We start from the raw sequence: 27,719 nt of genomic DNA, 5'->3' as shown, positions 1-27,719 counted from the left end.
CTCAACTATTCCTTAAAATTTTAACAAAATATATCCTAGGAAAATGTAAAAGGAGCGAGTTAACTGTAGAAGGGAAGGGATAGGAAGTTGGATTGAAAAGTGAAAGGCAATGATAATTTAGATGAGGTAATGCAGGTAACGTGCTCAGAAAGAGGGTTGCTGATGAAAGGTGGGAAAAGAGACTTTCTGGAGATAAGCACAGACTGCACTGAGAAGAAGAGAAGGCTGAGTAAGTTCTTCCTAATCATACACGACTCATACCGATGAACATGCACTATTCTTTCTTGGGCAAAGTAATGAGATGGAACAAACAGCGAGCTTCATGGGAATGCCTGGCCCTGCCTGGAGCAGGGAAACTGGCCAATGAGGCGAGACCCACTTGCTCTTTCCCCTTCTTCCTGGAGTTCTATCTTCTTCCAATTCCTTCAAGCAGAGTAACTTCTAGAAAGAGCTGAAGGGCAGGATTTGCATTAAAAAATCCAGGTTATCAAACCATTCAAGAAGGCACTTGGTTTAAAGGAGGGCAACTTGGAGGGGCGCCTGGGTGGCTCAGTGGGTTAAGCCGCTGCCTTCGGCTCAGGTCATGATCTCAGGGTCCTGGGATCGAGTCCCGCATCAGGCTCTCTGCTCAGCAGGGAGCCTGCTCCCTCCTCTCTCTCCGCCTGCCTCTCTACTTGTGATCTCTCTCTGTCAAATAAATAAATAAAATCTTTAAAAAAAAAAAAAAGGAGGGCAACTTGGATTTTCACAGAACAAGAGCATTTGTTTATTCTGACAGACACAAAGGATAGAAATGGTTTGGGGAAAGTTCAGCAACGCTGAGGTGAGGACAGTGGCAAAAGACAAAACCTTCCGGAACACCAGGGCTAAACCGCGGACGACAGCAAAAAAAAAAAAAAAAATGCTGTTTGGTAAATTACCCGCAAGAGATCTGTGAAAGAAATACACGAATGTTTTATGTTAATCCTGCCAAAGCTCCGATTCATTTCATCTATGTTCTCTTTCGAAAGGACAGTGTGTTAGGGGCGCCTGGGTGGCTCAGTCAGTTGAACGTCCAGCTCTTGGTTTCGGCTCAGGTCATGATCTCAGAGTCCTGAGATCGAGCCCCTCCTCAGGCTCCTAGCTCATCGTGGAGTCTCCTTGAGATTCTCTCCTACTCCCTCTCCCTCCTGTTCTGCTCTCTCTCTCTCTCTCAAAGAAATAAATAAATAGGTCTTAGAAAAAGAGAACAGTGTGTTAAAAATGTTCTTTTCAACCTGAAATATTTTTTCCTTACGTATTTCCTTCTTTTGTTGAGATAGGATCCCCATAGCACAAAATTCACACTTTTAAAGTGTATAATTCAGTGCTTTTTTAAAAAAGCATATTCACAAATTTGTGTATGCATTACATTTACTTCTAGGACATTGCCATCATCCCCAAAAGAAGCTCCCTATCCAGTCAGAATCATTCCCCATTGCCCCACTCCTGGCAACCACTAATACACTTCTGTTTCTGTGGATTTGCCCATTCTGGACACCTCATGCAATGGGGATCACACAACATATGGCCTTTGGTGTCTGCCTTCACTCACTCAGCATAAAGTTGAGGTTCATGTTTGTTGTCGTACGTATCAGTACTAAGGAGATGTTTTAGGCAACCAGAAGTCATTAAGTTTTATACTTTAGAGAGAAAAAAGTGGATATTTGTATTTCCTACTTTAGAAATTTAGCCATTACTATAGGGTCACAGGAAATCTTCCAAATCTGGTGACTTAAAAACGTGGAATACATTTAAAGTATCATCTTTGGTCTCATGGTGACACACTTGATCTATAACTAAAATAACAATGTTTAAAAGAATCAGAGGAGGGGTGCCTGGGTGGCTCAGTGGGTTAAGCCTTTGCCTTTGGCTCGGGTCATAATCTCAGGGTCCTGGGATTGAGCCCCGCATAGGGCTCTCTGCTCAGTGGGAGCCCGTTTCCTACTCTCTCTCTGCCTGCTGCTCTGCCTACTTGTGATCTCTGTCAATATAAATAAATAAAATCTTTAAAAAAAAAGAATCAGAGGATTTTTCAGAAAATGAAGCTAAACTCATCATTGTCAACAAGTACTTGTTGGTAAAGACAGTAACATTCAGCTTCAATTCAGTTATGAACTCTGTCTTCATACTGACTATAAAATGGTTGACAGGCAGAGAAAATAATCTCTGCGAGCAAGGGCTTTGAAGTCGGCACTCTACAGGGAAGGCACTTACAGCTTGCTTGAGAGAGCGGGGAGGTCATGGAGGATCTCTTCATAGGGCTCCTCGGAGGCCAAGGCAGGAACAGATAAACGCTCTTTTACCCTTTCTTCCCAGGCAACTTCAGCTTTCAACAGCATTTCCTCAATAAACTCAGATGCGGCGATATCTACAAGAAGCAAGAGGAACATCAGGAAAAGTGGGTGCTGAGATCACAGAAAACAGTTCCCTTTCCATAATTCGGGCATGCTCAAAACATGAAAATTGATCAGAGCAAAACAAAAAACATGAAGAGTTTATGGTAGGAATGAAGCTGCAGTACCACCATTTTAAAAAGCGGTCTTGTTCTATATCGGTGGCATATTTAATTACAAATGAAATGCAAGAATGTAGAAATAATATTCACTGAGTGGTGAAGTTAAAATGTAAAATCACAGAGAAGCTAAGCTTGAAAGAACGTGATGTCATTTTCATTCTCAGTGCAACTCTTCTTCATCTTGACGAATAACAATCAAAATGATGAAAATGGTTACACATTCCCCAGGACTGGCTTACTGGAAAACTTAGAGTAGGTATTCTTTAAGCATCCATTTGTAGACGTACCAATAAATAGTTGAATCCTGAAAACAGTGAGTCTAGACTCTGTGATCTGTTGTTTCAATCTGAAATATAGTTGTACTTCCTTATGTATGACATATCACACGTCAACAGAGACATCTGAATATACCTGGGCAGCAACATAGACGTGCATTACTCAAATTAACACTGACTAACAACTGAAACTGGAAGTCAAAAAATCTTGAAGAAAAATTCACCTTAGTAACAATTGGGAACTTAATGGACACAACTGCTCCTTTTCAATCCTTGTGACTGAAGTGCATGACCACTTGTGTCTACAGATTTGAGTTATGTGGCTTGATGGGCTGGATAAGTTAATTCAGCCACCACGAGATGTTTATGCCAAGATTTTACCACCATCTGCTCTAGGTTAGATCATATCCAGTAACAAAGAGGAAGTAGCCCGGCTTCCTCACCTTGGGTGATTATGTCTGTCCTACCTAATGACTACACCCCAAACTGCTTTTGTCCCCCAGATAATTTTTTTCTGTATCCACTCCAAATTCAAGAAACACAAAATGGCAAGATTCGAATATAATACTGTGATGATTTTCTTCTGCTTAGTCATAATCTGGGTGTCTACTTTCCTGTTCTCTGTGCTATTATTTTATCTGGTTCATTATTCGTGCTGCTGGATTAGATGCTGGTCCCTCCTGCATTTACTCGGAACCCTCGCTGCATTATAGCTCTTTGTCCCTTGTGTGTGGAAGAAGTATTTTCCTTCAATCAACAAATGATTGTTGAGAGTCTTCTACCAGCCCATCACTGTGTCTCTCTTGACCAACAAGGCATGGAAAATGGATTACACTGAGGGTATACTAGGTATGGCCAACACAGGCAACCTGTCTAAGACAGCCATCCTATCCTGAGGTGGCCAGGGGTGAGGTTAGACCAGACATTTAGTCACACCCTGGCCTCTAGGACTGTGGGTTGCCTTGGGTGTCCATTTTGGCACATTTAGGCCAACTACACTAACCTAAAGGGGGAGTCCATGTGGCCAAGGGTCAATCGTATATTCTCTTCTCTGGGAAAGAAGCCTGGGATGTGACTTTGAGGAATGTGACAAATGTTAAATGTGACATGTTTCACCATAAATACATTAAACAAATAGAAAAATCCAGAAATTTCTACTTGCTCTTTTAATATTTATCATGAGCCATGCCTTTGTCATTAATACCAAGATTACTGCACTCTCATTAACATCAGCCAGTGCCCAAAGTTTGAAACTGTCATAGTATCTTAGAGTTTCATTTGTTAAATCTTCAGTTTATTTTAGCAGGTAAGATGAATAAACAATAAACACTATTTAACTTCAAAAAAACAAGAAATAGAGCAAATCTCTCACCCTGTCTTAAGCTGGAGGTTTATCATGTCATCATACTCCTACAAATATATCCAATGAGAAATCTCAGTCATAAAGTGCTCACTTATTACCTTCAAGATTTTTATAGTAATGTATGACCTGTGCTACACTTTTCTCTGTTACTTAGAATTCTTATTTTTAATGAACAAAAAGCTTACGAATACATTTGTTGTCAAATTGTAAAAGCTAGAAAATGAATGCAGCATCCCTGTTTTTAAATTAGTAGATGAACATTATGAACGAACAGTGGTAAAAAGAACTCTAGAAATGTTCAAGAGATACTTATAAAAAATGGTAATATTCAATTAAGATTGTGAGGGTTTTAAATTAGCTGGAGGGTATCAGTCTCAATTCCTTGCATTATACCTGTCTGTGCAGAAAAAAAAAAATATTATTTAAAATTACCCTGATGAATAGGTGTGTATTTGAAATGATAAGAAACCAGTTAAATAACAGCAAAAATATATTCAAAAGTAATTGCCATTGAAGGAATCACTGTGTGGGAAGTTGAAAGCCCCAGAAGCAAATTGCAGGGAAGTACAAGGGTCCCGATGATGCGAACCAGCCTGTAAGGCCCTTTTGCGAAGGAGCTGGGCAAGTTGCTTCTGGAACAGGGCTTGGATGGAGCGTGTGCACAGAGCTTCCAGGGGAGGCGGCCTCACTTGGCAGCCATGCTTGGGATGGACAAACAAGTTCTGGTAGGACAGGAAGGAGTCAGGAACCACTCACTGGTCCCAGGACACTCATAACCTACCTGAGGGCTTCTCTTCATTGCAGTTCAGAAGGTTTGGGTTTGCCTGATGCATCAGAAGAAGCTTCACCAGGTTTGTCTGAAACAGTAAAGTTCACTGAAATAAGATCCCCCAGAGAGAGCTACAGAAGCGTGGTCTCTAGGGGGCTTCGTCCAGCCTGCTGGAGGGAGAAGGCATGAACACATCCCACCCTAAGCGTTTCTCACTCTCTCCACTTCGTTTTCCCAGCTCCTTTTTAAAAAAGTGAAAGACATTCAAACCAAAAATTACTTATCAAAGGAGGGACAAATTGCTGGGGATTTGAAAATGCTCACTTAACACCTTCCTGGTTTATTTTAGGGCATCTGGTGGGAGGAATTACACCTTATATGTGTTTTGTTTTAATTGAGCGACTCATTAACGTCTCACTGGTCCTGTCCCATCACTGGAACCCCACAGACAATATGAACTAAAGTCACAGGGGGAGTTAGGAAAACTTAAATCTTGCACTGTAAGAAAGGAAGAAAGCAACCTGATGAGAGGTTAATATATTCTTTAAATCTTATTATAAAATATAAATTCAATGAGTATATATGTGTACATGAGCCCTGAAAGAGAAGTATGAAATGATTTCCAGGGTATCCAACTTTTTTTTTTTTTAAGATTTATTTATTTTAGAGAGGGAGAGCATGGAGGGGAAGAGCAGAAGGAAGGGGAGAGACAGAATCCCAAGCAGACTCCCCACTTAATGGCAGAGCCCAGTGTGGGGCTCAGTTTCACCACCCTGAGATCATGACCTGAGCAGAAATCAAGAGTCAGACACTCAATCGACTGAGCTACCCAGGCACCCCCAACTTTTTAAAATAGGTCATTCATGGCATCTTTCTGTGTTTCTTCCCAAAATTATCCCTCAGAGTTGGCCACTTGTGGCCACTGTCATGAATTTTGGGCTATCATTATGATTTCTTTATACATTTCTCACTTATGTACAGAAGTACCTCCCAAACAACACATAGCTCAGTCTGTGTGTGACACTTAGAGAAGTGAAATCCGCACGTGTATACTCATCTATGCCTTGCTTGCATGACTTAACTCTGCATTCTGAGAGTCATCAAAGGTGATGGACAGAAAGAAGATTCATTCATTTTGTCAGCTACAGTATAACTGCACTGTAGAAATATATTGTAATTTACGTGCCTTCCTCCCTGGACTTTCAAGCTGTTTGCAGTCATTTATTTTTACAAGTAACGTTGCTACAACTGTTCTTATTTATCTTGGTGCACGCGTGCCAAGGTCTCTTCAGGACGCAAGCATGTAGGACTGAAATTCCTGGGATAAAGGTCTGGACACCATCAACGTGGCTTAGATAGCTCTAGCTGTTTTCCAAAGAGCTCAAATGCCTGCCCCATTCCCAACAAGACGTCCTGCTGCTCTGCACTCTACTTAATAACTTTGCTACTATGCATTTGCCTATCGCTAGATTCACATTCTCTCCAACACTTAATATGGTCATTTTTAGAAATTTAGTTCTCATACCAGGAATGAAGTAATATTTCAGTCTGGTTTAGCTTACTTCTGTGATGACAAATGATACTGAACACCTTTCCACGTGTTGAGTGGCCCTCCTCAGCTTTCTTTGGGAAGTGTCTATTCAAGACTTCTTCGCCCGTTTATTACTGGAGTGTTTATGTTTGCTTTAGTGACCTGTGTTCTTCATGTGTTCTAGATACATTTGTCAGATACGTGTATCGCAAATATTTCTTCCCATTCTGTGGCGTCCCCATTCATATTCTTGAGAATGTTTTTTTTTTTTTTAAACAGAAGAATATTTTAACTTTGCTCTGCTTTTGTGAAAGTGTAACATCTGTATTGTTTTCCCAAGTGGTCAACACTCTATTTTCAAAATAACTGTCCACTCAGAGGCCATGACAACATGATACTATATTTTCTCCTAAAGGCTATATAATTTTAACTTTTATATGTATGGTCCATCTCAAGTGAGTTTTTGCAAATGACAGAGAAAATCTCAAATTTATTTTGGTCCAGGACCATTCGTTTTTCTGCACTATTTCTTGAAAATACTTTTTTTCCTCTCACTGAATTGCTTTGGTACCTTTGTTGAAAATTAATGGACCATACATGTCCGTGCCTGTTTCATTGATCTGTCTGTCTATCCTTACTGCACTTCCTCACCACTTTGATTAGTGCAGCTTGGAGCCAGTATTGAAATCTTATAAGTGAAAGACTTAAAGTAAGTCTTGAAAAAAGTCTGTAATTTTCTTATTTTTTAAGATAATTTTGTCTATTTAGGTACTTTGTAGCTCCATATAAATTTTAGAATGAGCTTTTCAATTTCTAAAAGAAAAGGCTTAGGATTTTTATTGGAATTGCTTTAAGTGAATACCATATTAATTTTATATGGCTTTTAAAAATATCACAAATTTAGTGGTTTAAATAAGGAAAATTATCTTACAATTCTGTAGGTGAGCAGTCTGACACAGGTCTCACTGGGTTAAAATTGGGGTGTTAGCAGCACTTGTTCCCTCTGGCTCTCAAGAAAAATCTGTTTCTTGCCTTTTCCTGCTTCTAGAGGCAACTCATGTTCCTTGGCTTGTAGCCCCTTCCCTCAATTTCAAGCCAACAATGTTGCAGGTGTCTGCCCTTTTGTCATAAACACACTCCCTATTCGCATGCAATGGCCTTCATTTACATGACCACTGCCCAATTTGGAATAACAACACCCCCCATTTTTGCATAACTACACCACCCAGGGACCCTGAGCCAGGAATTGTTCTCTGCTTTTAAGGACCCGAGTGATAGATTGGGCCCATCTGGGTAATCCAGGAAAATCTTCCCATCTCAAAATCCATAACCAATCAAAACTGCAAAATTCTTTTGTCTTTTCAGGGAACAAACATATTAACAGGCTTTGAGATTCAAGGTGTGGACATCTCTCGGGGCCTCTTTTCAGCCTTCCACAGAGATCTTAAAAATATTCACTGTCAAAGCACATGATTATGGCTTACGCCTCCATTTTTTTGGGTCTTCTTTAATTCCTCACCGCAGTGTTCCATAGTTTTCACTGTAGAAATTTTCTGTTAAAATATCCTGTTAAGTATATTGTTATATGTTTTATGTTTTTAATGCTACTGTAAACAACTTGATAAATGCACTTAATGGGTCTAGTCTTTCCATTTTTTGTGGATTCCTTTGGCATTTCATCCTCCTTTCTCCTTTCCCAACTTTGTCCTTTGTTTCTATTTCTTGCTTTATTATATTGATAAGAACGAGACTGGGTTTTCCGATCTTGGGTTTTGCTATTGTAACACACGCTGTGGCTCTCCCCACACACAGAGCTTCGCATCCAGGCACATGAGACATCTCCCTACCCACCGATGATTGTTCTGGTTGGTATTCTCATTAAAAATTGATTAGATTTCAAACAGTCTGCTCCTTGTTAGCTTTCCCAAAGCCCATTCAAAAATCGGTGTTTAATTTTGCAGAACATGGATTATATCAGTAACATTTAAATTATATTACAGTGCTTATATATAAAAGTTTGTTTTTATTTCCAAATATAGAGTTTATTAACGGGAGACATTCTCTTGAAATATGAAAGATAAAATATAGAGAGCAGTTTCCCAGGACATTGAAATAGGTACAGGAAAGAGCTTTGTTTTATATTAAAGATGAGAGTGATGTGTTTGCATTTAAACCACATGAAAGGAAAGAAGGAAATGAAAGATGGACAGGTAGAAGGAGGGAAGGATAAAAGAAGGAAAGGGAGAAGAAAACAAAACAAAACAAAAAAGCCAAAAGTGAGCTAAGATTGCCTTTGGCTTTCCCAAATTTGAAAGAACAGTAATAAATCTAAATGCTTTTATATCTCTGAAAAAATGTCAGACACACACCTAACAATTACTTGGCAATTGTAAATGCAATTCACTGTGTCCAGGCCTCCAAAGAGAAATGTGCCATCTCTCAGAAAACCACTTCTCTCCGCAGCCTCTCCTGGAACCCCAGAAAGCAATTCAGTAACAAATGTTTCCTCCAGGAAAATCTCTAGCAATAAAAGCAACTCCATTTTATTTCAGGCCCATAAAAAGAGGCATTCATGTGTGGAAGGAGGAAGCCTCTCTCATTTGGGGAATTCCTTTCCTTTTTTAGAGCCAGTTTTCCCCATGTGCTTCCGATCAGAAATCGGGGAGGCCCGTCACAGAACTAAATTAAACAGGCCTGTGCTAATTTCAATTACTCTCCTCCGGAACAATTGCTTTACCCTCTCAAAAGACCATTAGGTAAATTGCTTCAATTGTGAATAGGTCCGGTGTGTAACCCAGCAAGAATTTGTCACCACCAGTACAGGACCGCTACACTCACCAAAGGCTCCGGAGGATAAGGTCACTGTGTGTGTGTGTGTGTGCTGGGGGTGGTGAGCGTGGAAAGGGAGACCCTGCAGGCTGAATGAAAATGCACTTAAGCTGAAATTTAAATCCACACAAGTTTCACTGGACATGGACTTGTTCATTCTTTGGAGAGTTGTCCTTCAGTGTGGATGAATTTAGCAAAATTAATTCCTTCATGGTCATTTAAATGGCCCCTTTAAAGAGTTGAACCACTACAATGAGCATCTGGACGAAGCTGGTTTCTAGCTCAGACACTAGAGGAGACTGTTCCCTTCATCTAGTAACAAGAAACTGAAGCGTTAAAGGTCCCAGAACTCCCAGTGTGTGCTTCCTGCCCCTGAAGGATTTCAGATGTAAAATACAAGACCACCTAATAAATTACTATTATCCCTATTTGTGGCCCAACTGTGATTGTACATTAGACCCAAGAGTTCTGCCTCCATTGCTGAGAGCACAGGCTCTCCAATCCCGCCAGTACCTGCCGGTCCTTCCAGAGCCCATCCCTCCCCTCTCCCAGGTGGCAGCCTCCTCCTCCTCCTGCATCCCCTCCTGGTCAGCCTCCTTGATGACTTCTCATGCTACCCAGCAGGTGTTGCCTGTGCTGCTCACCCTTGGCTGGAGTCCCTTGGCCCACATGCCTTTTTTCTGGGGCGTCAGGGACAGACCTGTGCACCTGGGGACCGTCCCTCCCACTGGGCAGCCTGCGCCTGTGAGCTTGTGGGCTCACAGCCCACTGCACAGGAGCAGCCTCAGTCGGCTGGACCGATGGGCACCTGAAGCTCTAGGGCAGACGCAGGCTCCCTTGTTTGAGAACAGAGCTGTGGGTCCTGGGTGGGACCCCACGCTGATAAGAAAGGGCACTGTCCGCACACTGGGTCCTTACAGACCAGAGGGCAGTGCAGGCAAATGAAGGCAGGTGCAGCCGATGGTGATAAGTGACAAGGTACGAACACACGGGGACCACACCGGATGCACGGGGAGCATCCTCCCTGGAATTTGAGCAACTGGGAGAGGGGCCACTTAAGTGGCATCTCCGTGTAGTCCTCCACGTTAAGACTGAACCACTGAACAATTTCAGGAAGAGCAAAGAACACAATAGGAGGCACATGGTGGCATCGTCCAGAAAATGGAAGTGGTTGAGTTCAGCTACAGGCGCCAGTCTGATGGGGGAGGCCGGGGAAGGCAGCTGGAGAAGGAAGCAGAAGCCCCGCCACAGAGCGCTGGCACACTGGGTCACAGAGTGCATGTTTCCTGTCTCAGCAGTGCGAAGGATGTTGTGTGGAGACACTGTGATGACACCTGGGATGACAAAGCTTAGGTGTGCAGAAGTGGGGACAGGGCTGGGAGGTGGGTGGCTCCCCAGGGAGGGAGGCTGCTGGACCGGATAGGGCCATGGTTTCATCTCACAGAGCCCCAGGCAATTCCTATGTGGAAGCTTGTAGACTCCAGGAGTTGTTGCGTGCTGGAAGATGGGGGAGAGCTAGGAGGAAGGGTGATGCCCAGTGCTGTGGTGAGTAAATGACACATGGAAAGGGCAGCACTCTGGGGTGCTGGGAAATGAGATGACCATTCCCTTTGTCCATGAGAGCAGCTGGAGGGCAGGCGGATAGAGATCACCCACCTGGCAGTGGTCCTCAGGGGTCTGCAACTTGAGAGGGAAACAAGAGGCAGCTTTGCGGAGCCATTTGCATGTAGGGGACTGAAGGCTGCAGGGTGGGGATTCCCTAAAGATGAGTAAACACTGAGAAAAGAGGGAACCCTCCAGAGTGCTGAGCCCGTCAACAGCGTGTGCTCAGAGGGATGGCTGGAAAACCAGAGAGTGTCTTCATGTTCTCCCAAAGAGAAGAAGAAAAAAAAAAAAGAACAAACAAAACCCCTTAAGATTTCTCAATTTTTATTAACTTGGGCAAAAATGTTTTTGAGAATGAATGCAAATGACTCCTTTGAACATCAAGATATGCAGGCTGTGTGACAGAAAATGCTTTTGAAGGGGACAGTGTTTAGGCTTCGGCATCTGTAGTTACTTTGCTATCTTCTGTTGTAGCGTGACGAATCCTATCAGAAACGCTAAAAATATGTAGAAGGCTAGAATCAAATTTTATGTACGACTCATGAAAGTACTATGAGACCAAAAGACATCAGTCACATAAATTATTCAGTCCCCAGTTTTACACAAGAACAAGCATCTCCTTTTCCTCGCTGGAAAGTTAACATATTTATAAAGGGGAATGTTAAAATATATATGCCATCCCAGTATAAGTGTCAATAAAGAAAACCGCTAAAAATTATGAACTACCTTCCCCGTAAAGGTATTTATATTTGGAAGATATTTATAAGAAAGCGAAATTGCTATGAATGTCTCAAAAAATGCCATTAGTCTTTTACAATGTTAGCATTTCTAAAACTTTTTTTCTAAAATGAGATATACTTATTTATAGGAAATTTCTTCAGAGAGTTATAAATCTCCCATGCATATAACTTAAAATTTAGATAAAAGCTATTTCTAAATTATTTCCAAAATGAATACTAAATAGCATTTTTACAGGTGAATAATTTTTAAATATGATTCTATATATCATATGGTATTTTCCTGACAAAATAATTGAGATATAATTGATTCAAAATCTATTAATATAAATCTGTTAGTTGTCTTCTTAGTCTGAATTGAAGAACCATAGTTTGGTTTTGGTGTCATATATTCCACCAGAAAAGCCCCCTTCTGCTTCTGTATGTTAGTGCTTTGCTTCGAGTTCTTGGTTGATGGATCTGCCCCCTCAGTCCCTTTGGTTACCCTGTGGGGCACCGAGCACAGAGGGCAAGAGGGCAAGCAAACTGTCCTCGTGGCTGGGAGCTTACATTCTGGTAACCCTGCTGAACAGGGTTGATGGAGCAGAATGGAGAAGACACACGAGATCTTCATCTCTCCCTGGTACATAAATGTATAAGGAATTAGAAAATACTGAGCTGATGGCTAGTCATTTTTTTTTTAAGATTTTATTTATTTATTTGTTAGAGAGAGGGAGAGAGAGCAAGCACAGGCAGACAGAATGGCAGGCAGAGGCAGAGGGAGAAGCAGGCTCCCTGATGAGCAAGGAGCCCGATGTGGGACTTGATCCCAGGACGCCGGGATCACGACCCGAGCCGAAGGCAGCCGCCCAACCAACTGAGCCACCCAGGTGTCCCTGGCTAGTCATTTTTGAAAGAAGCAGAGGATAAAGTGACATTGGTTTTTAAAGCTGCCTCATTTGAACACTATACATGGCCATTGCCGGAAACCCTGCATCAGATATCATCTGTACAAATCTCACAACTGGATCAATGACCAGGACACACACCAAGTGGTGCTTAGCACGTGTCTCCCACATTTGCCATCATCACTCCCCAGAACCCCCGAGCTATGTAAAAATCCCCCTTTTAACAGAGGTGGATGGTTCACATTGATAGAAGACCCTGAGCCAGACTCCCCGGAAGGAGGATTAGGGAGGTTTGTTGGGTCCGCTCAAACCCTGTTCAGAGCTTGTGAGCAGGCGTGTTCCTCAGAACAAACCCAGCAAAATATGGGTCAGGAAGAATCGGTCAGATCGAGACACATTCAATATGCAGAATCAAAGATCCCAGTAGACATGTTACAAGAAAGTCATATAAAAGCATCTTTGTTTCTCTTCCGCCACAGATGGGTTTCATGTGAAAATAATCATAAATTAACTTCCTTTCATTCCTCTCTATTAAGCTTCAGGAGGCTTTCAGAAGTCAGTAATTCTTTTGAAAACAGAGCAGCGTTTTAAAACATTCCAACCTAGACTGGTTCTTTCCTATCTTCCCTGCTAATTACAATAAACCCAAGAAGAACTCTGAAGTTTAGCCCAGACCCAGGGTTTCCCAGCCCATCTTAAGGACAGAAGATGGCCTGTTTTGAGGCATCCCTCCCACATTCCAGACGTGTCCCTCAGACAAGATCAGGTGAGTCCAGCACCACGATCCACTAACACAAAGTGCCAGGGCAAGCACTCTTTTCCCACTGAGCTGAGATCCCCTCCCTGATGAGAGTCAAGGGTAGCTGGGAGGGGGGCCCCTGTAAGAGGGGGCATACCTCAATGGGCCCCTAGCCCCAAAAGTCTTTTGTCCCTGCAGAGACCCCCCCCCACCTTATCTTAAGACACAGGGTAGTCTGGTTTGGGAAAACCTCTTCTTCCACCCCTTTGGGGACACTGGAAGAAGCAGTGAGGACCCCAGGAGCACCAAATGGGCCACATAGACCAAAACAACCCCATGAAGGGTCTGAAAATTAAACTACTACTGGAATTACAACCTACTGAAGAAGACCAGGTCTGCATATCAAACGTAAACAGGAGGACTAAACTAGAATATTTATTCAGAACTGAGAATCTCTGAACAAAATAGCTGAAGTGTCCAAAAATAAAATTAAAAATCACTTGTCATACCAAGATCAGGAAATCACAACTTGAATGAGAAAAGATGAAGAACTGACAGCAAGATGAATCATGCCACAATCATCTGATGATGAAGGTAAAACAGATCTCATGAGAATGCTTCAACAAGCAACTACAAATCCTCTTGAAACAAATGAAAAAAGAGGAGATTCCATCAAAGGCATAGAAGGTACAATACAAACCAAATGGAAATCATAGAACCAAAAAATACAATAACAAGTAAAATACACCAAGTCCTACCAAATATATTTCATTTGACCTGCAACCAAATCAAACAAAAACCACACACTGGCTTCTGAAAAAAAAAAATTATTTAAATGTCTAATAACAGCTGTAGTGACGTATTCAGTCCAAGGCATGTCTGTTTTTTTTTTTTTTTAATACTTTATTTATGTATTTGACAGAGAGAGAATGAGCACAAGCAGGAGACAGGGCAGAGGGAGAGGGAGAAGCAGACTCCCTGCTGAGCAGGAGACTGATGTGGGGCTCGATCCCAGGAACAAGGATCATGACCTGAGCCAAAGGCAGAAACTTAACCCACTGAACCATCCAGGGACCCCCCAAGGAATGTCTTTAAAAAAACTTGTTAAAAATAGTCGTATTCTCCCATTAGCTTATGAAAGTGGTTAAAGGGAACCAATTTGGTATTCTTTGAAATGAACCCAATCTGAACTCTAAAAGTCCAATCAGAAAAATGGAAAAAAATGGGTAAAATGAAAGCCTTAATTAATTTAACTGTAGTAAGCAGCATTCTGTCACATTTTACCAAGCTCTCACTCACTTGCAGATGTAGCTCCTTCCAGAGGGATCCCTGACTACGAGGAGCACATTCTGATAACTCACTAGTTACCATTTCTTCTGCATGGGCCAACAGGTTGTATTCAAGGAAGCCAAACTTGCTTCTGTGTTTGCTTCTGTACTTTTTACTAAAGACAAAACCTGACACCCAGTGTCTTCCAGTGTGCTATGGTACTAGAAATGCAGCACTGATGTGTTCATGGTGCACGGGGATTATTGACCCCCCACTACTTCCATGATCTACTGGGGGGACCTGGGACCCCTAACCCCTAGGACAAGTGACTCCAGCTATCTGCAGTATCCTCCCCTTGAACCATCCATTTACTTACACAAACATTCATTTGCTAAACACAGAGTTTGGTGTACTTAATAAAGAGCCTGTTGGAAATATTTATTAACAAATGATACTTTTCATAAAGGAAATGTTGCCAAAGCAGATAATGTTTTGATTATTTTGAAAGACATCCCCTAAGCAATGTGCTTTCTCTAAATTGCGTGGAATGCAAATGGGATCCATTATTTTAACAACAGCCGTGCTCAGATTTTATGATGGATATTTTGCGTACCCATTAGTACCTAAGAGACTTGACTAAGTCTCTTAGGTAAGTCAAGTCTCTTGACTTGTGTCTTAACTCTTGACAAGTCTCTTGACTTACTCATAGTAAGTCAAGTCTTACTAGAACCTAAGGGGCATGACCTGTTACCCTAGACCAATGTTTGAGAATCAACAAGTTTAACCTAAATCTCCATATTTATGTAACAATGAATTCTCTTCCAAAACAGAACTACTCAGGCTTTCTCCAACACAAAATATTGTGTATTGTATAAATAGATTTCAAAATTAATTATTATGAACACTATATCACATTCACCCACATAAAATCATTTAAAAGTCATTTTGTTTCTTCCAGATGATGTCATGGTAGCTGGTGAGAAAGTAATTTGTACAATAGTAACTCAAGTTGTATCAGCTATGACCAAAAATCTATTCACAGAAAAAAAATCTGCTCTTCATTCTTCATTCTTTAAGATGAAATATAATTTATAGTGAAAAATTAAAACATGAAATGGAATTCTGCTTTACTTCTACAAACTATAGAGAACAAATGGAATTACTAACAATTCATGAAAATATGAACTACATAAGGACTATGTAATGTTAAGAAAATAATAAGCCCATCCTATGAAAATGTCTTTGATTTTGTCTTATCTCTCCAACAATTTTGACGACATAATGCAGAATCCCGAGGACGGTATGTTTTATGCATCCTTCCAAAAGATGATGCTTTCTTTCAACCATAAAAATGATGGCAACATGGGATGCCATTGAAAACCCAGTTTCATCCTGACTGTACACAATTTAAAAATTTAAAAATTTAAATGATGTATTCATTATAGAATGATTAAAAAAAATAATTTAGGAGATCACTTTACCTGGCCATACTTTGCTGCCAAATGGAGTGGTGTCCAGTACTGATTATCTGCGATATTCAGGTCCCCGCCATGCTCCAGGAGAAGGGCCACCACCTCCTTATAGCCACTGGCACATGCCATATGTAACTGCAGTGAGGAAATATTTTGTTATAGAACTTTAAAAAATAAGTAGTGACATCAAAACAGTTTATTCAGTGGTTTAACAAGAGCTAATAAATTATCAAATATAAAATACCTTTAAAAAGAAGAACATACCTGCAGTTTTACTTATTTGATATAAGTGGACAGTATCCTTCTTGGAACAAAGGCTTATGGCTTAATTATTATTTCCCTTCTGACCCAGACAACATGCGATTTTTTCATGCAATTCCCATTTCCCTCTTTAGTGTCCTCTGTACCATAATCTGAGCACTTTTGCATACAAAATGCAATAATTGAACGCTTTACCCTCTTCTCACCCAAAAAGTCAAACACGCAGTGACCGGCCCTGAAATTCTAGCCCTGTAATTGTGCAACCGGAGGAGATTTGAGGACATATATGACAACAGGAAATGTGATCATCTTGGTGCTTAGGAACAGGAAAAAGGGGCCGACACACTGGAAAGGACGGGTTAATCCCAACAGACCTTAAAATTATTATGTAGTTCTTCTTTGAGCATGCTCCCAGGTTAGCTTATGAATGCAAACTTAGCTCAGGAAGGAGGACTCAGGCTACAACCAGGAGGTTGGGTTTAGAGAATGATTCAGACTTTTCAGGTGGGGTAATTCCCGCTTCCAGCACAGCAGCCTTGATTTGTAGGTGAACTGTCATCATGCCCTATTTAAACTGGGTTCTTAAGTAACTATGTGCTTGATTTCATGAGCATAATAATATGAAACTATATGGAAGCAGAAAGAAAAACAATATAAAAGTAGTAAGACCAATGATTTCTTCTTGGTCTTGTAGCATGGAGTTTTGTACCTTTCCGTCTGTTTTTATTAAAAAGATAAAATTACAATAAAGTCAAAAGACTTATTAAATGTGTGTACATATATATTAATAAAATCCAGCAAAAATATTTGCTTTTCTACCCTTGGACTTCATTGTGCTCTTTCATGTACACCGTGTACGTACATGCTTATTTCTCCTAGTTAATTGCAACAAAAAAACGAATATATTTAACCAATTTAAGGTATAAACAGGAAGAGATTAAGTTTCACATCACTCTTCCCATACTTGGTTATACATAGAATTTACCTCATCAATATTTTAGCAAACAGTCCCAAGAACAAACTATCCACAAGTGTTTCAGAGAAGGATTTTATATACTCGTTCTCCTGGAAAACCAGTCTTACACCTGCTCCGCAATTGTGTCTACATCACACTAATAATCAGTTGACTCAAAGGTTCCTCTGAAGTATGAGCACGAACATCGGGATCTGAGAAGGTTTTCACTGTCCGTTTGTTGGTTAGCACCTGAGCCTAACGAAGTCAAGTTCACTTGTCATTAAGGATGAACTCCTTAATGAGAAGATTTGCTTTCCACAGGGCAAAAATTGGGTTCTCCCATTCCAAAGTCAGCCCAGCTGCTAGCTGACCATCTCAGGCACTGCTTTCGAGGACAAGACCGGAAGGAAAGTCTTGGCTCACTTGGGAGAAAAGCTATCAAAAGCACGAGCTCCCAGTGATATCTCTGAAGGCAGACAAATTTAATCCAAGACCATTTCAAAATGAAGGCAAAAACTCCTGACTTTGAGTATTTCTATTTCCTTACAAGAGACAACAGAGTTTTAAAAATTCATCATAGTAAATCAGTAAGAGATTAGAGGCTCTACCCTGATTCTACCGGCAATCAAATTCTGAATCCATAAGCGAGCCTCCAGACCCTCCCCACCAAGGGGACCATTCTCATCACTAAGCTAAATGTCTATTTTATAGACCTTGTCTATTTAGTAGACATTAAAATGTCTATTTTCTGAAATGGACATTGCCCCCCTCCCTTGTCCTGACAATTGCTGGAAGATGTCAGGTGCCAAAATGTGAACGTGTCTATCCCTATAGCATCTCAGAATACTCCTCTCCTGCTACGTTATGGGGTCTTGGGAGAAAGACAGAGACAGCTGTTTTTTCTGTAAATGATGAGCAGCAGCTGCTTGGAAGGACAATTGCAAAAGGACAGTCCTGGGAAATTATGGCAGGTTGGAAATCACCCATGCAGTTACAACGCAGGACAAGGTTTCAGAGCCGCTTCACAAACACTGCTCATAAAAGTTATCAGTTTTTCCTTCTCCTCTGTAAGACCTATGAGGCAATGACCTTTGTCCTGGTATTGCAGAGGCAAAAGCTGGGGATGACTTAATTTAGGCGACCAGCCCAGGGGAGCACAGCCCCTGTAAGCTGAAGCCACGTTTTTCTGTGTTCTGCAGCATGGGCGCTCTGAAAAGACAAACGGGCAAGAGCACCCAAGTCGGCCAGGCCACCAGGGTAACAGCCACGATTCGCAGTGCTCCTAACAACCACAATTCATCAGTGCTCCTAACAATCCTTGTGTGCGTCCCATAATGTATTGGTCTAAAAATGGCATTTTTCTTCTTCCCGTACACCCTCTTCCCCAACATCCTTATCTTGTATTAAAATGTTTGTCTCTGGAAGATGCCCACCATTTACACACTTGCCTCAGCTTTCCCCCAGCCCACCACCTGTGCAGGCACAGACGTGCGTTGAGCGTGGCATGTAGCCTCCTCACACTGATCAAAACCATTGCCAGGTCCTGTACCGCTCAGCAATGAAGACACAGGAGACTGAGACCCCACTTAGAAGTCTGCAGGAGTGCAGTCGTCTCTGAAACAGCCTCCTCCTCGTGCAGGTGGTGTGTGGGGCTGGGGTCAAGACTGAGAGAATGACCAACCAACAAGAGCCACCCTGGGCAGCGAGGGTGCTCTGCCTGAGGACTGTGCTGTCTCCTCAGCGCGACGTGCTTCTCTCGACTGATTGTTCTCCAGGAGAGCACAGCGCACAGCCCTGCATTATCATCCCCCTGACCAACTCCTCATTACTGGGCTTTTACACATGTGCCGTATTTTTTATTTATAGAAGATCACTTTGTTGGTAATCACTGTATTTGTGTCTGATTATGTGTTTCTGACACATTCCCAGATATAGAATTGCAATCCTAAAATAATGAACATTTTTTCAATATATTTGCCTACGCTGAGTTCCACAATGTTGGTGCAATCCCCATCCCCTCCAGTGGTGTGTGGAGGGACTCTTTCTCATAGACCCTTGGCCTTTAGGGCTTCACTATTATGTATTTCTAAAATGACTATAAATAAATTCAATGTACTGTATTCCTAAAAATGGGTCTCTTTTGATATATCTGTAGGGTAGTTGTATTTTCTTTTGGGTACTGACTCTCACTGCTATTTGTTTTCCTACTAAGAGATGATCTTTTCCTTCATTTCTATGAATGCTGCATATTTTAAAACTACCAACATTTTGAAAGACCTGTCCCAAGTATTATATTCCTAGTTTATTATCTGCCTCTTAATTTTGCTCATTATTTAATGCACAAGTATTCATTTTAATTTTGTCATAGTCAATGATCTCAGCATTTCTCCTTGTGCTTTCTCTCCCATTTCGATATTGGAAGGGCTTTCACCACCCAGACGTAACTCCTTTTTACTGTGTAACACGGAAACTGGGGGTTCATTGTTAAGTTATTTACTCAGTCTTCTATTTGTGAATCTCATTTAAAAAAGGAAATCTGTGTGTGAAATTTAAAATATATTCCCACTGAATGTCCTCTTATTTGAGGTCTGTGACTCTTCCCACTCTAGAGCGGGCAGGCCACTAGGAGGCTAATGTCAAATTTTGATGAAAATTACCTTAGGAGTAAATGAAAATTAATCTTGAGGGATAGCTATTCAAGCAGCTGAAGGAATTAGTCCAGATTTTGAATGAATAATGGCAAATTTTCTCCAGTTCTAGTTTTCTATCAGAATATTAACAGAAGGGGGAGACTGGGTGGCTTAGTCATTAAGCATCTGCCTTCGGCTCAGGTCACGATCCCCAGGGTCCTGGGATAGAGCCCCACATTGTGCTCCCTGTTTGGTGGGAAGCCTGCTTCTCCCTCTCCCACTCTCCCTGCTTGTGCTTCCTCTCTCGCTCTCTCTCTTTCTCTGTCAAATAAATAAAATCTCTAAAAAAATATTAACAGAGGATTTTTTCCTACTGTAGTTTTGACTGCGTAAGAAAATAATATGTATCACATCTCAAAGTGAGACCAAATATGGACATCTGAAAATAGTTGACAAAAAACTGCCCAATTACATTTTTAATGTTTTATCTCTACACCTGCACCCAGTGTGGGGTTCGAACTCACAACCCCAAGATCAAAGCCACACACTCTACTGACTGAGCCAGCCAGGTGCCCCGGCTTAGATTTCCTTTGACCTCTACCTCTAGACTGAGGGTATAGTAGGTCTAAATGAGAGAAAAATGGAGACAGGACAAATGAGAAATTTTTGTATGGTGGCGGGGCCTGGGTCCCTCCTTAAATCATGTCGGCAGAGCTTGGCTTCAGTGGTCATCGACAGAGGCCATGTGTCCTCGGGAGTCTGGCGGAGACATGGTTACTGGTTTCGATTCCTGACTAGAGAAAGTAAAGGGCAATGGCTCTCTGCTTTCATGGGCAGCGAAGGGGAGTCACAGATACGCTGGCATCTGCCCACACTCATGAGGTCGCACCGGCAAAGACAAACACAGGGAGGACAGCCATGTTTGTTTTCTGTTCTGTTTCAGGGAGATACCTGGAGAGCGTGTGCGGACCAGTAGAGACAGGCTGGGGTACCCCTGACTCCCTAGAGCGGAGGCAGGTGTGAAGGACCCTCTGGAGATCCCAGTGATGGGGGTGATGTATCTGAAGAACCCCCACATCCTCACAAGGGAAGGGGTCAGCTTCTTGCCTAGAGAGCAGGACACCCTATCAGGGAACCTCAAGCCAAAACCTTCCAGCTCCCAGTATATCTCCTCCTGCTCATCTGTCCACTCCCATCCTCTCCCTCCACGTCACTGACACAGAAGAGGAGACGGTGATGAGAGGGGAAACATATGACCATGGCCACCCTCCCTTCCATGGACTCCCTAATCTGATGCAACACGACGCCAGCAGTGGGTTCAAGATTTCACTGAGATCAGGGTTCTCAACACTTGAGCCCACCGGACCCCACAGGATCTCAGGGAGATTCAGGGGCTTTGCAAACTTGGATGGGAAAATGGTTTGTTTTATTTTTTTTTTCTAACCCCAAATGAAATTTAGCAACTTCTTGAATGGTGAGTCTAGGCTACACACCCATGATGCTATCATTGAAAGCGATATGTCCCTACACATTGCTGTCCCAGCAGACATCTCCAAGTATCCCCCATATTCAAATTTACCCTAATATCCTGGCAATGATTATCCATCACTCAGTGGCTTCATAAAGAAGCACATGCGTAACATATCACAAATTTAATTTTGATAGTAGGATTATGATGTTTCCATGTAACTGGCATTCTCTGTAGTATAGGAACCATCTTTATTACATTAAACACAATTCTGACAAGGAATCCACAACCACACTGAGGTTTAGAGGATAACATGGCATAAAAAAGATCAGTGAACCTTGATTTCACACAAGCTGGGACTTTTCATGGTTATATAGGACCAGACACTCTAATCTCTAAACTGAGGCTATGGTTTGTAATATAAAGTAACCACAAAAACTCTATTCCCTAAAAATGGCCAGAAAGCTGACGGCAATGGCTAAGTCTTCATCCAGAAGTAAGGGTAAACCAGCACTACTGAACAGACAAAGGAAGACAAAAATAAAATTGCTTGATGTTTGCATCTCATGAATAATTCTTTTCCAACAAACCCAGTGAATACATCCCAAGGCCAGATGTTATATATCAAGTTCTGTGACAAAAGAGAAAAGAACCAGCATCTTCCTAATGGATCTGAAAGTCATTATAGTCAAATTTTCAAAGAGCATCTATGCACTTGAACTCAGGAATGCATTTACATACGCTTGTAATGATTTTTTTTTTTAATTGTGTCCTTTTTGGAGGCTTTGTTTTCTTCTAAGAAGAATTATCTGTGTAAACTAAGAGATTTTTTTCAAAGAGCAACATTATGTTTGGTTACTTTATTGCATATTCTAACAGAGGAGAAAAAGGCACCATACTAGAAGTGTAGCAGCATTGCATCTTTTCTTGATAGTTTTACCTTTTATGCACAACGTAAATGTGGGAAATGATGCCTAATTTTAAGCCGCAACAGACATCCCTACTCAGGATACAGAAATCTGTGGACGAGTGCCTTCTCACGGTTCCCACCAACAACAGAGAGGAACGCAGGGTCCAGAGGCCAGCGTGGGGTGGCCGTCATTACATGATAGACTAACCAATTCAGACCCTCCACTAACCAATTCAGACCCTCCAGACTAACCAATCTCACCCTCCACTTGCTCAATGCTGCCAGCCATCTTCGAGGGACAACTTCCTAGCCTCCCAGCCACCGTTACTTCCCTCATGAAAAGCTCAGAGATGATTGTTTAGTTATTACACAACAAATTGTTTGCAACATTTATGCTCTCTGCTCAATTAAAAAAAGTCACAAAGAATGTCAAAATTGAAGATGGCTGAACAGGACAGCAATGTATTGCTCTATATTGATTCTTGCAACAGCTTTACTACTGAAGTAGGTGGGTCCTTCTGTTCAGTGGTATTTGAAACACGAATGCCATTTTAATTTAGCAGAGATTTTTTTTTTTTAAAGAAATCTAAAGCTGTAATCTCTTGTGTCAAACAGAGAAGCAAAGATCTATTGGGTTTCTGAGTTAGGCATCAGTGCATGCCATGTTTTCAAAGAAGCATTACCCGCTCCAGTCTGGATCTCGAGGCTCGCACTCCAATGAAAGTGCCCTAGCTGAGAAGACCAGTGTCCTCCATGCTACTAAGTACAATGGCCAAGTCACCATCTCCAGTCACTTGGTCTCTCGGTGGTATCAAACAGTTCACAGCTTCCTCCCCCTCCTCATCATACTTCCTTTCTTTAGCTCCTGTGACGTCTCATTCTTTTGGTTCTCCTCCTACCTTGGGAGCTCCTCCTTGCTCCCCCACCCTCCATGCCCCTCACCCTAGTTCTCATTTCTGGATCTTTCTCTTCTTCCTAAGCTCCATGGCTCAGTCCCAAATTCTCTTTCCTTCTGTATCAAAAATTTGATTTCACCCATGGTCAAGGCTTTCAGTGTCATGTTTCTATGCTAGTGTTCCCCAAATTGAGTCTGCAGTCCAGACAGCTCCTGAATTCCAGACTCTAGCAAGCAACCACAAACCCAACACCTCCATGAAGATGGCTCAGGGGCAGCCATAGCTCTCTGTTTCCCAAACTGTCCCTGCCCTAAGCTCATTTTCTCCTCCACCTTCCATCTCATTGGATGTCAACCCCATCACTCCAGGTGTCCAAGATAAAAGTACTTGAAGTCATTCCACAGTCATCCTTTTTCTCCCACCACTTGGCCTTCAGGAAGTCCCAGTGGATCTTCTTCCCATGCAGATGAAAGTTAGCCACTTCCCACCCCCTTAGCTTCCTGCAGCTTGGTCTGAGCCACACCACCAACCACTGGGTTACTCTCTTACCTGAACTCTCAGCATCAGCCTTGCCCTTTGACTGTCCATCCTTAACAGCAGTCAGAGCAAGTGATGCTTTTAGAACGAAAGTAGGACCATGTCTTGCTCTCCTCAGAGCCCTCCAATGTGTTCCCATCACACTCAGAGTAACTCCACGGTCCTCACACATGTGCACAGACCCTGTGTGATCTGCGCCAGCTGCCTCCCTCCTTCCTTTTACTCTACTTAGCCTCACAGGCCACTGTGCTGTTTCTAAATCACAACACACCCACCCCTGCCTCAGGGCCTTTGCACCTACCACCGTTCAGTCTTGAATGCTCCTATGCACACCTGCAGTGTGTGCAGACCTCTCTCAGGTCATTACTCAAAATTCCTCATCAGTGAGACCTTACCCGTGTGCCTCCAAAATGTCAACACACACCCAGCTCCTCCCTGTCTCATTTTATTATTTTCTCCTTTGCATCTGCCATTGTTAATATGTTATGTATTTAGCTCATTTATATTGTATATTATGTATCTTCCCCAATGAAATGAAGCCCACAACAAAAGGACTTTTGTGGTTTTAATCATTATTATTTTGTTCACAGGAGGTGGTTAATATCCCAATAGATTAATCACAATATTATTCCATTTGAATGTGTGATTTTTCAATAAATTCTAAACATGCTTTGTGTTTTTTGCTTGTAACTTGGTGGGGTTTTTTGGATAGTCTTTTGAAATTTATATTCCAAAGTTCAAGATCAGTATCAAGGAAGATTATTCTATGTAGAGGTCTCAAGGTGCTTGATCTGCATTTAATAAATCTAAAATTGTATCAGGTCTCACACCACTTTATCCATTTAGACAAATCACTTCTCTCATCACAGTATTCAACCTCACACCTTATTTTTTCCGTGGCAGAAACTGAATCACTTGTTCCAGACACTTCTACACAACCCATGCTTCAAGCATCATACTCTTGTCTGTTAGCTTGATTCCTCTCAATTTTTTCCCTGATCCTCAATACATTTAGTTCCAACCACGATTAACTTCAACACTAGCATGCCTAGTTCAAGTACATTTTGTGGGTCAATAACTCAGATGTTTCTTATTCTCATGATTAAACATTATGCTTATATTAGAATTAACCCAAATTTAATTGTACTGTTTTCACATTACTGCAACTATGCCCAACAGCTATTAAAAAAAAAAAAAGTAATGGCATGATTTTGCTTGGATTTAGAAATTCATTCACCAGAGTGACCCATAATTTGTGTTTGTTAAGGTTAAAATGAAAACATACTCCTATAAGTTCCAGTTCAAATATCACACTGACAAAGTAACACATACGAATCATTCTCAATTTCTAAAAATACATGGAAGGAAGGCCTGAACAAAACAGGTCCACCTAGAACCCCTGGCTTTCGAGGAGCAGTGGCATATGTGATTTCTGTTCTCCTCTTTGCATACGTAGGTGTTTTCAAGATTTTTACAATAAATAGGTAGTTTTTTCACGATCAGAAAAAAAAGCAATTTTTACAAGTTAATAGTACCTAATTCTACGCAGTAGAAATCAGCTGAAATTCTCTATTTAAGCAGAGTTGCTTATACAAACTTACCAGAGTCACTCCTTCATCGTTCTTCTCGTCAACATTTCCGCCGCCTGATAAGAAGTGTTTGACATCTGTTAGCATGGCCAGTGGTCTCTGAAGCTTCATCTGTCTCAGCGACGTCAGGTCCACTCCTAGGGGGGAAACAGCCTTTCAAACCAAAGGCAAAGACGCTTCTCAGCCTCTGGGGGTCAACTCTGAATTTAACTTCCTGTTCTTTCAACGGTTCCCCTTTGAAGCCTCTCTTCCCCTCTGAATTCTCACTCAGAGTCTGTATAATTGTTTTGCTCCGCGCGCCTTCTATTCTCAGCTAGAAGACAGTCTTGAATAATTTTCCTCTTATTATACGCCAAAGATGGGACATGCTGCCTTATCCACGGCAGGCTCTCTGTTTCAGTATGTAAATCCCCAAGGGGCATTGCCCAGAGTATTTTAAACTGTTTGAATTGAACTGGAGTTAAAAAATACAGTTTTTTATTCTCTATCATTTCCTAGCCAAAAGAGTTGCTTCCAAAAGAGAGGCGGGTCTCCTGGAGCAGAAAACTGCCTTTGCTGGGAAAACTGGGAACATCTACATAAATCTATGGTTTGGTGAATAGTATTGTACCCACGCTAACGCTGTAGTTGGATCAACACAGCGCGGCTGTGTGGACTGTGGATGTGGGGACCTGGGTGAAGGGGATATGCGGTCCCCCTTAGCTATTTCCACAATGTCCCCATCTATCTCAAAAGCTTTCCAAACGGATTTCAAGAGATGCTCCACTCAAGCATGTCATGACCCTTCGTGTTAACACAGAGGAAGCTAGTAAAGCAGAGTGAAGAGCGGTCCGTCCAGCTTGACTGAGGGGGCGATGGGGCCACTGAGAGCTCAGGCCCGCTCACCGTTGGTCCCTACCTCGGCGCAGCCTTTATTTTTAACCTGAGATTTCAGGATCCTGAATCTCCGTGGTAGCTCCTACCTTTGTGTTTACACCTCCTGTTCCCAGCACTGGTTCCTGGACGTAACAGGTGTTTACTAAGGGGAAAGGATCCACCTTCTTCTAAGGGAAGGTAATCCCGATGGTGATGATAATTAGTCAGCCAGTGGTAGCTATGAAGCAGCCGCTCTTCTGAGCTCACTCACTCTCTCTCTCTCTCTCTTCCACCTGACTGAGTCCTCATGGCAAACGTAGAGGTGGGCAAGACACTGGAGACAGGGCACCAATGCCACTGGAGTGGTCCCCTTGGTCATGCTCCTCTGTGGCCAACATCTCCCGGGGCAACACTGGGAAAAGAGTTTAACCCGCCTGACTGTCCACATCCGCAGTCCTTCGGATCATAACATATGTCCCAAAGGAGCAAAGCTACCGGCACTATTTACAGGATCTGTCCACAGGGCAGAGAGCATCCAGCCTGCAGCACCCCTGCCGTCCTTTTCCCCTCAGAGCCCAGCAGCTCCACCTCATGACCCAACTCTCACCCAGAACCTGGCCTCAGAGGTCAGTCTGCCAAGGCTTTAGTGCTGTGTCTTGTACCTACTTCTAGTGCCAATGGGAGAGGCGAGTTATCCTAAGCCTCACTTTCTCCACCTGCAAAATGGGGCTGATAATTCTGGTTTCACTGGTTATCATGAGGATGAGTTACCAACAACACGAAAAGCACCACGCCCCATGTTTGGCTGGTGGGCAGCACTCAATATGCCAGAGTACTCAGCTTTCCGATGCAGGGATTATGGGCCATACATTTTGTGGTGGTTTTCTTCGTCATAAAGAGTCAGGCGAGGACCAAACAAAATAAACAAAATAAAACAAAATGTACTCTTTGAGTAATGTGGGTTGTTTCAAATCCTGCGTCCAAAGCAGAGACAGGAAGGACCACCAATGACCAGCTTTGGAATCTCCACGTGCCATGCTAGAAGCATGAACAGATTTCCCCTAAGAGCTGCTTTGAGGTTTGTTAAGAACCAACTAAAACAATCACTCTTTTCTTATTTTTAGGATGATGGAAGTGAACATGTGAGTTAATTTTGGAAAATATTATTCCTCAAATGTCAGTGTTCAATTTTGCACAGTTGGAGCAGCAGGAGAGTCTGATGGTTACATTATTCTAACTTTTATAACGTGGCCCTGTTTATGGGAGCAGTACGTATCTTTCAGAGGATTACTGAAACCCGGGGTTAAAACTGAATGATAGAAGAACAGGGCTCAAAGATAAAAGACAATTAGAAACAGAGTAGAGACCTCACTTCAGCTGACTTACGATGCGTCACGAGAAAGCCATCGATTCTAGCAGTGGTTGTGAAGGAATCAGAGGGGAATATTATGACCTTGTGTCTTATTATTTACAACTTAATTTTGCTTCAAATATGATACCAAGTAAAATGTCATTTCGTATTTTCGTTATGAAACATGCAGAAGTCTATTTTCAGTAAAAAACGGAATAGAAAATCCCTCTTTTCTGGTCAAGCAAAGTTCTCAAG

General features: G+C 42.0%; 1 protein-coding gene across 1 annotated transcript in view; it reads right to left on the bottom strand.

Annotated features, from left to right (window-relative positions):
• MYO16 (myosin XVI) overlaps window positions 1-27,719 on the bottom strand; it is a 438,349-nt gene that overhangs the window by 327,103 nt on the left and 83,527 nt on the right. Inside the window, 4 exon segments of the mRNA XM_047720392.1 lie at window positions 2,236-2,389; window positions 4,956-5,031; window positions 16,022-16,147; window positions 25,271-25,395. Coding sequence (XP_047576348.1) covers window positions 2,236-2,389; window positions 4,956-5,031; window positions 16,022-16,147; window positions 25,271-25,395 — 481 coding nt within the window.

The sequence above is a fragment of the Lutra lutra genome, chromosome 3 (genome assembly GCF_902655055.1).
Source record: "Lutra lutra chromosome 3, mLutLut1.2, whole genome shotgun sequence".
NCBI lineage: Eukaryota > Metazoa > Chordata > Mammalia > Carnivora > Mustelidae > Lutra > Lutra lutra.
Note: the sequence above shows the minus strand (reverse complement) of the source record. Positions and strands in the feature narration are given on the sequence as shown.